This window comes from Camarhynchus parvulus, chromosome 6 (genome assembly GCF_901933205.1).
Source record: "Camarhynchus parvulus chromosome 6, STF_HiC, whole genome shotgun sequence".
Classification (NCBI taxonomy): Eukaryota; Metazoa; Chordata; class Aves; order Passeriformes; family Thraupidae; genus Camarhynchus; species Camarhynchus parvulus.
The window spans coordinates 18,713,167-18,725,444 of NC_044576.1; the positions used below are offsets into that span (position 1 = coordinate 18,713,167).

The window sequence follows — 12,278 nt, forward strand, 5'->3', positions numbered from 1 at the left end:
CTCTTAGGGGAGTCTTGTCAATTTAATTTTAAATTGTCCACTGCTGAAACTTTCAAAGCTGAAAAGACAGAAATCTTAAACTGCTGAAGAGATGGTGGTGACATGCTTATTTAAGCTAATCAAATTACAGCAACCTGGAAAAGACATGCACTCTTTCACTCTGTGGGGTCTTGTTAAATTGTTCAACTACCCTGCAGCAGAAGGCTATAGTGTAACTTTAATATAGCATATTCACATTATTTACCAATATAATCCAATAGGGAAATCTCTATCAATAACACAATAAAAAACCTGCACATATTTTTGCAAGGCAGCTTGTTCAGATGCAAACTTACATGTTCTGCGAGTAAGGGAAGTACAAACCAGGAGATCAGTTTCCTTTAGGCAGTTCTGCTGTGCCTAGGACAGGCCATTTCAAAGAGTCTGTGGCCAAATGGTTCCAGACTATGGAATTTTTCTACCCCATTGCCAACTTTGTGCAAATAAATTTGCTTTGAAGTCTTGCAGACAGAATATTTCATTTATTCCCCAGTCTCATTTTTTCCTGCACATATGCAAGTCATTTGCAACACAATATTAAAGCTGCAATCATTGGGAAAAACTTATCAGAAGTCATGCTTCAGGGCATAAATTGATTCTGTCAACCTAAAAGTGAGCTTTACCATAACCCTAATCTAATACATACAAGCTCCACAAAATAATATCATATTCAATTATTTATTTAGCTCTTATTTGAGGATTTGATTCATCAGGCTTGCTGTAAGTAAGAGCCATGTCTCCCAAAGGCAATTTAGGTGTCTAGATCATTTAGCAGAGTGATAGCATAAGGCTTTTTCTCCAAGATCAAGCTATCTGAAGATTAGCTTACTTGAAATGATACTGCATGTTTTTCTTTTTAATAGTATGTAAAGCAACTAAATGAGGTTTTCATTCTCTAAAACTACAAAATCATTTACTTCAGGTGTTGGAGAAATTCTGCTTTGACACTGTGAAATGAAGACTATTTAACACATCAATTCACATTCCTCCACCAAATTCTATGGGTCACATTAGTTTTTAAGAGGCCTGCCCCCAGAACAAAGATGGTAGGAACTTTTTCACAGTGACTCAGAAGCATTAGTTTCCTTAGCAGCCTGTCTCCTCCTCTGTGGTTCCCTGTTGCAACTCTCCATGCTTTGATAGCCCTGTACAATGCTGCTTGAACTCCATGCCACAAGGCAACACTGTAAAGAAGCTGAAAGCAAAGAGAACACTGAAAGAGAATCATCCTGACTGAAAGAGTCAAATTGTCAAGAAAAAAAAAAGTAAGTCGGTAGCCACTTTTCACAATGAAGGAAGGTTACCAGTGGCATTTGATAGGGGCATACACTGCAACTTGTGCTGATCAGGTCCTCCAGAGAGGAATGTGAGCAAAAAACATAACAATGGCATAGAAAATCAAAAGAAAATAAAAAATGAACAGCATAGCAGTGCTGAAGAGACTTATATCCTGTGATTGAGGAAAAATGGCAGATGAAGATCAAATATAAAAAGTGAAATGGCACAACTGAAAGGGGGAAAGATGCTTGATTATGCACACACAATGATAGGTTCCTAATTAGCCCCTTTTAACATGATACCATGGAAGGACTGTTGATGATTTCTTAGAAGTGAGTTCCATGCTCACAAAAATGAAATATTATGAACAGTTAGTAAAGGAGTTCTGAACACAAAATTTATCCATATGCCATCACATAAATTCATTGACCAACGACACTGAATATCATATGAAGATCTGGTAATTCAATCTTAAAATCACAACCATAAAAAGATTAAATAGACAAAACAAAGCAATGCATAAAAGAGTGTCTTCTCATTTTTTAGGTAAGGGGACTAAGTATTAGGACCTTTTGTCTTGGAAAGACCAAGAGCGAGAAGTATCAAAGGTTGATTAAAAATCAAATCAAAACCCATGCCCTCAAAAAGCACTAGTGATTAATTATTTACTATTTCTGATAAAGCCATAATCTAGATGGGACCCAATAAAGTGATTAGATGGCAGTTTGGTGAGTTCGTTTGGTTTGTTTTAATCAATTTTTGTGGCTTTGTGTCTTGTTGATTAAAAATATAAAAGTGGCGGCAATTTTTTCTACCAACAGAATGCTGTGCAGCTAAAACACCTACATATTAAAATTATATAAATTCATTATCTGCTCAGAGTAGATGAAAGGTATTAGTTACCACATAATGGTAAAGGATGAAATCTGCAAATAAAAGCAACAGCCTGAATGTTTGGGTTTGTGACGGGGTTTGTGTTTGTTTTTTTTTAACTGCTGGAAGCTGTGATGTATGGATAGAACAATCCATCCCTATTTATCATGCCTAATGAAAAGAATGTAATAAGCATCTGATAGGAGTCTCAGAAGGAAAATGAACTGCATTTTTCCTTTTACTTACACAATGCAATGGAACTTGTATCTATCCAAACATTTAACACAATACACAATTTCAACCCATCCTGCTATTTCAACCCATCCGTCATATCTATGTATTACAGCTTGAGAACAAGTGAACCTTCCAGGCTGAAACTCAATGCCTTGAAGAGATCTTTACAGACAGTTTTTCTCCCCTCTTTGGTAGCTCTGAAGCTTGAACAGCCTTACACTTTGTATCAAAGCATACACATAACAAGCCACATGAGTTATGGCACGACATTAAATATATGCATATTTACCAAGGCCAGTGACACACCTACTATGTCAGCAATTTGCATTTTTGCATCCTGATAATCTCACTATGTTGTTTCTAAAGATTTTAAGCTCATGGTAAATAACTTACCTCGTTCAGTGCACACATGCGAGCAATTGAACCTATGTTGTTGGTGATGGTGACCAAAGTAGCTCTGGCCAAGTCCTCTTTACTGATGGAATCTCTCTTTTCTTTACTCATCATATGACCAAAGCTGTGTGAGGAAGATCATGTCTTTTAACATGAGCTATTCAGGAGTGATAAAAGCCATTAAAATTTTATCATTTAGCAAGCTTTGCTTGGATTTGATAACCATTCATTTGTGACAGATTTGAAATGTGAAAACGGATCTCATTAGAAAGGCAGAAAAATGAACAAGGACACTTCTAAAATAACTGTAATTTAAGTGGAAGTAAACTGTATGAGGCATTACTTAATGCCTGTTTAAAAAAAAAAAAAAAGAGCAAGAAGTAGGTGAGAGATCAAAGGACAAACCCCATGACCCATGGAGTGACATTTCCACATGGACACAGTGCATAGTCCAGGGATGATGCACTCAGTTTAGCATGCACAGGAAGTTTCCAAGGCACTGCCTACAAACAGCCCAGTTAACACACACCTGGAGGCTACAGCAGAGCCCTGAAGGCCAAAGCGCTCGTAGTCTCCTCCATAGATGTCCTTCACCAGTTTGTCCACGTTGGTGCTGTCTCCCTTCGCGGCCATTTCCAGCGCTTCTTCAAACGTCTCGCAGCCAGTGAGCAAACAGCACAGCCCCAGGAACGTTCCTCCTCCAAGGCTGCAAAAGCACAGTCCCTTCAGCCCAGCAGCTTGAACCAGCTTTCACCACAACCCTCCCGAGTGCCATTTGCAACATGCTGCACACACAGGTGCCAACTGCATTCACAATTCCTCCCTCAAGGAGGGAACATGGACACTCTGCAATGAGTTCCTATTTAACACAAGTGTGGTCTTAACTGAACTAGCCTTGAGTCTTTAATCCTTGAATAGGAGAATTATAATAAAGGGTTAGCTAAGAATAAGGTCCAATCCAACACCTCAGATACCACTTTGCTATTTGTAGCACTCTAACGAGTTTTCTGCACAAAAAATAATTAACCAGCAGAGCACTCAAATGACTGAGGAAAGAATGAACAGTGAACAAAGGTAAATCTATGAGGACTGGCGGCCAAGACAGACCTTGTTCCCCTAGCCAATGGCAGAAAGCATCTGGTTGGCTCCTTTTCAAAGCAAGCCCAGCATCAGCCCTGAATGTTCTTTCCCTGAAAGAACTCTGAGCAAGAAGCATTCACTTAAATATTTTGTAAAGGCTCAGTACAATATTTACTGACTACATAAAATTAGCAGGGATTATTTAACTGTGCATAACATGTTGCTAACCCATTAAAGCTCTACTTTGAACTTTTCAGTCTTACAGACATGAACTTCAACTTACTAAACTCTACATCCTTCCTCATTCTTTCCTGGCCCCTGAGAAAGCTTATTTGCAGTGACTGCAGTCACAGAGACTGGAGCCACTGAAAACAAGGGGATCAGTGAGACACCACACTTGCACTTCACAAAAAAAGCACAGGAGATCACATAGGTCACTGTTTAGTCCGTGCTCTTGGATTATTGGGTTTTTCAGAACACATCTCACAGAACTGTAGTATTCTCAGTATTTGAACAGTAGAAAGCTCTGCACACCAGCCACAAGACAGTATTGATTTCATCACCTATAACAAGTCAACAACACACCGCAGTCATGTTTTTCCTTCCACAGTGGAAAGGATTAGAAGCATGTCTACCAAAGATACAAAATCTCTGTGCTTGAAAAAGACCCAGACCTGCAAGAAATCCAATACCTCCCACTGAACTTGTATCCCTCTGTACTGCAGATAGAGAAATGGCTCATGGCTACCATTGTGGCAACGGTATGCCCTAGGTAAGACAATAGAAGGTATATACTCATGTCATGTGCAGTATACAGGAGAAACTTTAATATGTATCATACACCAAAAAACAGAATGCGGGGGAGAGAAGACTCATTTGCTGGGACAGTTTTATTTTGGTAATTCACAGCAAGAGATGGGAAATAGGTAAGAACACCAACAAGAGAGTAAGGCAGGTGTAAAGCTGAACAGATCAATTATTTCCCTGACATAGATTCTCTCTCTGAAGGTATCCTAGGATATTTTCAGCCTTGCTACTGGTAGGCTTTTAAAAGAAATGGGAATACAGGCACAATTCAGAGCTGTAGCTACTGATCACACTCTAATTCTATCTGTTCAGTTGTGAAGGAAAAGAAAACAATTAAAAAAAAACAGAAGTAAATTTACCTGGATCCTGTAACTCTTTTATAATTGTCCTTAGAATACACAGCTAGGATGCTGACCCCTGAGCCTATGTTAACCAGCAGCATAGGATAGGGATTATCAAGGCAGTAAGGCTTTTTCTGGCACTGTTCAGGATCTGTAGGATTTTCAAAATAATAGCACTCTGGTTGGCCATTGAAACCAACAGAATCAACATAAAGGAGGCCCTGGATCAAACAGTCCAATTCATCCAGTTTATAGAGCTGTAGATCAGCCATCTGTAAAAGAATAACAAGAAATTAAGAAACACACATTTCCTAGCATAACACAACACTGAGAAGGACAAAAGGTTCCACTGGAGCACTTTGATCACTTTAATAGTAACACATTATGCTATCCAAGCAGTACAAAGATCTAAGCATGAAGTCTGAAATAAAAATTCACTATCTGCCTGACAACAGATACCTCCCAAAACAATTATGTGCTACACAATAATGCCATCTAGTTCCTTTGCCTTTGAGACACTCTGGGCTCTGCAAGCAGGAAGCAGGAAGTATTTCTCCTCCTTCATATTCTGATGCAATAAAAGTCTTCCCCCTCATTCCCAGCCCAAGAGGAGCTGTGCTCTGCAGCTTTTGAGCAGTATCAGACATATGCCTACACAGCAGCATTCCTCAGGATGCAAAGTGCTTTAGCTCATCATCCAACCACATTTCCCAGCAATTTAACGAAATTTTCAATAGAAGAATTAAGATGTTCACGTTATGTAAATATGCATTAAATATACAGTGGATTTTTTTTCATACATATCACTACTTACTCTGATTAATTTTTAAATTACAATGAGCACTTTAAAATGCCACATGAAAAAGAGAGGCATAACGCCTATAACTGGTGAAAAAACATATAAAAAATCCAAACAAGAAGATTGTCAGGCCCATGCCCCCAGCAGACTATAACTTAAAGAGAAGGCACATAACCAGTAACAAAAGCTGACAAAAGACATTCCCTCTGAGATCTCGCAGGTCACCATGACTGTACTTCAACAGACCTGTCTACTTGCCACAGCATTCTATTCACTAGAATTATAAATAACATCCCTTTCTCAAAATAGGATACACTGACCAACTGTAGAAACACAGCTTTCCATTGTTAAGTAGAGGAGAGGGCAAAAAAACTCTGTAAAGATGCCCATCCAAATCCTGAGGTCATTTTCATCCTCATGCATGCAAAGCAGGTCATGCCTAACTCTACTTTCTAGCAACAAAAAAAAGCAGCAGAGTATAATGGAGTTATACAGTACACAGCTGGTTCTTCAGTATTTGCATACTGCAGGATGTTTTAATAACAGCTAATGGAGAAGATTTACATGGGTAACTATGTGCTATTTTTAATCCTGGAAGCTATATTAAGTCACTATAAAGAGGGAAGATATTTCTGTGGAACAGGCATGGTCAATAGGTTACATTCTTTCAAGCTATTTAAATCTCCCCTGTTAAGACTTTGCTCTACTTGTACAAAGCTCTAGCTTGCCCTAAGTGAAAGCCATCCTACTCTTTGGGTCTGTCCTTTTGTTTTACTTGCCACTCCTCAAATCCTGTAACCAGGGAAAATAAATAAGACCAAAAAGACCCCAAACCAGCAGTCTCAAAGACCCCAATATAGATCCAGTTATTCATAAGACAAGCGAGAGAGGTGGAAATAATTTCCTCTTGTTTCTGTCTTTCCTCCTGCAACTTCTGCAATCCCCTCTTTTTTTTTGGTTACCACATTGCTACACAAATTAAAATTATAGACATGCAGCATAAAAGACTTGAACCATTTAGCTAGCAAATAGAATAAGCATAATTTGTGAGAAAAAGTTTTTCAAGAAATGTTACAAAATTCTTAAGGGTACTTTGCAAATATCTTGGATTTAATCAATTTCTAACTATTAGACCAAGATGAAAAGCTCCCAGATAGATACAGGACAAGGTATGATGCAAGGTATCAACATAATAAACCCTTCATGCACTGTTAATCACCATGAACATTGCATGGAATCCCCTAAGTCATCCCTCCTTACAGGATTTATTCAGTTCAACAAACATTGCACCTACCTGGATGACACAAGGAAATATTCTGTACTACCCATGATCTTTCCCTAGGTTATGTGCTGTACAGTGTCAGTTTCCTCACCTTGGTGTGTAAGTTGGATGCAGCATCACCAAACATGATCTCACACATGCACAGCTGTGAACCAGGAGCTGAGGTACAGAAGAGTCATTAGCAGGTTTATGGCCCCTCCTGTCCAAACCCCTACTCTAATGTAACCCAAATACCCAGCCACAAGCTGCTTTTGTCTGATCCAGGCTACACTTTCACACACAGGTAAGCACTAGCCAGAGATCTTGCAAGACACAAACAAGTAATACAAATCAGAGTAAAACACTTCTGACCAGTACAAAACCACAGACAGACCCCTTGATTCTACAAACTCTCCAGTCACCTCACCAACTCTGTAAGAACAGAACAAGAGAAACTAATCAACTTCTTTCTCAAGCAGTACACATAAAGCTTTTATTAGGTCCAGCCCTTCATGCATAAAAGACACACTAAAATTTGTTCTGCTTTTTATAGCTCTGTGCTATATTTAACAGTTGATATACTGTAAGCAAAGAAGTCCTATTACTGCTTTCTTTTATGTATGATATTCATAGCAGACTGAAAAACTATTTTCCTGTGTCATTGCAACAGTCTGGTTTTGATTTTTGGAATAATCAACACAGGCATCAGCATTCTATGTCAATCCACCTTTCTTCAGAGAACCAAAAGCTCTGCAGCCACCAGACACCCAAGGCTCCAAATAGCTTATTGAGCCAACACTGTTCTTATTTCTAAACAGAAATTAGGGCAAAGTTTTAAGAAATGTAGTAACCCAGACTTGTACAATTGCGAGCCATGGTCACAATTCTGTCCCTTTCCCTGCATACACAACTGTGTATTTGCTCACAATGTCTCAAAGCACCAAAACTGCACTCAGAATAGAGGCACCTGTAACCATTGTAACTAATTTACAAGTAGGCAAACATTTCTTCCTGCTGCCATAACCTGACCTACCACACTCTGTTCACCCTCAACTTTCAGCTGTTAAAACCTCTTCTCCTTAGAGGAACCAAAGTTTATGTGCAAATATGCATAACTAAAATGGAAGCTGTGTCTAGAAGCACATTTTAATTGGACTTTTTCCTACAACATTTACAAAATGCATTTGCAGGTATTTTCCAGCCTTTTACAATTCCTAACATGAAGACAGACAGCAAAATGGTCAAGTTACCCACTCTGCACTCTTGTAACTATATTTAGCACAGTGCCTCTCCTAGAGGTTATGTCAGAAAGTTGTGCTATGAGAAGAACAACTGCAGAACAAAGTAGTATACAGGACCCTGAAGTGAAAATATATTATGATTACAGAGGAACCATGTGGACATTTTTTGAAGAATAATTTTTCTGCATTATAGCCAGACTGTAGCTATTCCTCTTTTTTTAAGACTGCTTTTTAAATACTGGGGAAGGGAAAAAAACACTTTAGACCTCAAGAAACTCTTCAGGACCATCGAAAAAGTGACTTAGGACTTCAACCATGCTTGCAAGCAGGTGCAACACACCAAGAGAAAATAGCCAACATTTCCCCCATGATCTTAGCATCACACTCCTGAAACACAGCTGATTTAAGGATACAAAAAGTCTGTTGCTACTGTGTACAGATGCTATTCCAAGAAAAATCAAAGACCATCTCTTGTACTCTTGCAAGAAGTGCTGGGAAATTGTGTTACCTGATGAAATTTAGATTTGGATTTCTTTGTTGTTTGTCTTGTTTTTTATATAGTGTAATAGCAAAACATTAAAAACATTCGTCTGTATTCAAGTACCAAGCAGTATAATAAGAAAAAACATGGTACCAGCTTGTCTGTGCTTTCAAGTATGGAAGCACATATGTCAAAGACTTGGGTCCCATTTGTTTCTTATTATGGGTGAGCAAATACATCCACTTCAGCAAGGTGAACATGAAACAGCCCAGTCCTCTAGAAGTGAGCTGAGGGCAGCCATGACATACATGCTCTAGGGTTGAAGTCTAATGTATCACCATTGGTGTGCAGACATATTTTCAATGAAGCTCCAGCTCATTAAACATTTCACCCCCTTTTACTGTATTCTGGTGAACACAGCGAAGTCTGAACCCAGATGCAGTTGCAAGTTCATTTTTCGCTTAGACTTTCAATGAGAAATATGATATTTTTTTTCTGTCAAAAACCTGTTAGGAAAATAGCATCTGGCAAGTTTTTAATTATCAATTACAACAGCCTCATTTACTATGTCACTGTGGCTTTTATGTCTGCTGGGCATTGCTCCAGTTTTTATTTCTTAGAATAGCTTACAATCTAGCTTTTTCTTCCATCTCTTCTACTTTCATAAAGACTTTGCTTTCTTTATGTTTTGATTATCTTCACTCCAAACCCCAACCATACTACTTTATGGAGCTGAAAATAACTACTCACATTCAAAGAAGACAAAGTCTAATGCAAACAAACTGCAATTCCAACATTCACTGAGGCAGAAGATTCACTCTCTATCAGCTTTGGGCAAAAAAAGCACTCATCAGGAATCCTGTGCAGAGCCCTAAGGATCTCTCCTCTCTCTTGACAGGGAAGAGATGCACATTGTTTCTCCCCATTCCCTCTGAAGAGGTTACTTTACCCGTTCTCTGGACGCCTCTTTCAACTCCAGCCCAGCCCCTACAGCCTGAGCAGCTGCCTCCAGCCTCCTCAGCAAGAAGATTTTTGAGTCTCACACTAACAGTGAGTTACACAGCTTACTCATCCTACAACACAGGACAGTGAGTTTATTTGTTTTAAGATGAGCACAGTCTATAAGTCATCCTCAGGAATTCAGCTCATAGCACAAAGTCAAGCCTTAGAATTAGGTAATAACTGGCACAAGAAAATCACTATCCAACAACCAAACTCACTTGTAAATCATTTTCCTTTATGGGAAGGTCAAGGTCTGAGTTTGAGTCTGTGCTGGTAAAGAGATTTCCTTCTTCCCCTGTCCCAAATGTTCTTGATTAAGTGATTGGGTGTTTTTAGCACAGATGCTGCTCCCACTGAAGACAGCAGTAAAATTTCTATTAAGACAAGTCAGGTTCTGCAGGTGTCTGTTCAGTAAAGGAATACAAAGATCCCACTTTTAGCCACTGCAATCAACAGAAATTTTATAACAGAGCAGGTTTTAATCAAAAGTCTGAGTAGTCCTTCCTCCCCTCATCCTGCCCATCCTTTACATTGAGTTGCTTTACAAAACTGAGTGGCAGCCTAAAAATTTATTCCTCATTACATTAACAGCAAACTTCTGTGCAAGTAATGTGTCTGTGCAATCATGGAGGAGTGGCAAAGCACAGAGAGATTCCTCTCACAAGCAAGTAACTTTCACAGAAGTGGTTACTTGAGCATTTACAGAATATGTGAAGTGACATAGCTGGGGAAAGGAGGAAGGATTATCAGAATTAGGCTGCAGATTCATCCATGCCTTAACACCACTGTTACCTTAAAATAAAGACTGCCAGCTATAAAGACCATTCAGAGTCATTCAGAGAGGAGGCAAAAAAAGAACAAAAATGCAAGAAAAAACCCTCTAGGCTGGAAACAGTCCTTTTGGTGAATTACTTACTGATGCTCTCTTCAATGAACATTAAGTATAACCATATGGTTGGTAAAATTATTTCTGTGGTCTAGTTTAATGAATAGAGTCAATTTTCCTACTTCTAGGGTAAGCACTCACATGTTCAGAATGAGTCACATGATTTGCCAGGCTACTGACTGACAAAAGATCCAACATACTGCCAGCAATCAGCAAGCAGATCATGGAGACTTCCTCAGGTATCCACCTCTCCAACACTGCAGATCATATGAGGGAGGTGAAATAGCTAAAACTAGGTAGCTTTGTAGATTTATTTGCCTTTTTATAGAAAAATAAACAGTCTTAAGGTAAACAGTATATGTCTCACCATTGTATGTCATTTTTTAATACAGAGATGTCTAGATCAAACCTATTTAACTCATTTAGGGATTCAAAACCAGACAAAGGAACAGAGACAAATAACAACAGGGTATTTGCCTCTCTATTTTAAGGAGAAAAAGCTTCTATAAACTTAGAAAGCTTCCTTCCTTGTGATTTGAATGTTGTTTTGCAATGTATTGGATCTTTTGTCCTAAATCTATGCAATCTTACAGTCACATTGAGAAATACTGCGAAAAGACAAGTAACTTAAAAGCATGTACAAAGGAAAATAAAAAGCCAGAACAAAACCATGTTAGCTAGATCAAATGAATTTACTAACATTTAGCCAGATTTTTAAATTAAAATAACAACATTCACAAACATACCTTAGTTTTTCCCACACTGCTTCTACGTAGCAAACAGGAAGATTTAAAGTCTCCTCCATATAAGGCATTTTACAATACTGAAACCTGCAGTAGCAAGGTTTAGATTTGGCACATATTCTCTACTTCTAGAGGTGAATTAGTGGTCAAATACTTGAAGCAGGTATTTCAGAACTTTGACAGAGCAGTCCTGAAGCTGTTGTCCAGTGTCACTTTATGCACAGCAGAACACACCGATAGCCAGCTGCTGTTACCATGGCTAATGAAGTGTGACAATTTAAGTGCCAGTACCCAGAACACACTGCCCTTTGAGAGAGATTAAGCAAGCAAACCTCCATGTAATGGATAATATTCTGCTTCTGTAATTCTCCAAGGATATTACAGTTTGAGCCAAGAAACACTTGCTATAAAGGAAGCTATGGAACTGGATAGCTGTAAGAGGTGTCCAAAGCACTCACTTTAGTGGAAGTGCACTTCACTGATAGCTTTATGCCAGAAAACTCCCCAGCCAGCCTTTATAGGGTTTGTCTTAAACTACCTACAAGCGTTGTAGCACACAGGATGTTAACAACACTGCAGAGGTGTGGAATTTCATGCCTAAGTCAACCAGTCATTTGCTATGTGGCCTTGTATTTGTGTTCAATAGTTGGCAAAACAGCCCCACCTCCTCCAGCCATGGCTTCCCCCTGCTATATTGACTATATTGCAGCTGAGATGAGACTGATCCCTTGCCGTGGATTGCACATTTACAGCCTGTAAGGCCAAAGCTACAGAGAGAAATGTTCAGCTCTGAGAGCCACGAGGTAACTTCCAGTTCAGT

General features: G+C 38.9%; 1 protein-coding gene across 5 annotated transcripts in view; it reads right to left on the reverse strand.

The window, feature by feature from the left end:
• PANK1 (pantothenate kinase 1) overlaps positions 1-12,278 on the reverse strand; it is a 35,933-nt gene that overhangs the window by 4,111 nt on the left and 19,544 nt on the right. For all 5 annotated transcript variants that reach the window (XM_030950958.1, XM_030950960.1, XM_030950956.1 and 2 more), the window contains 3 exons: positions 5,064-5,317; positions 3,347-3,523; positions 2,818-2,941 (listed from right to left, as the gene is read on the reverse strand). In XM_030950958.1, coding sequence (XP_030806818.1) covers positions 2,818-2,941; positions 3,347-3,523; positions 5,064-5,317 — 555 coding nt within the window. The remainder of the gene's footprint in view (positions 1-2,817; positions 2,942-3,346; positions 3,524-5,063; positions 5,318-12,278) is intronic.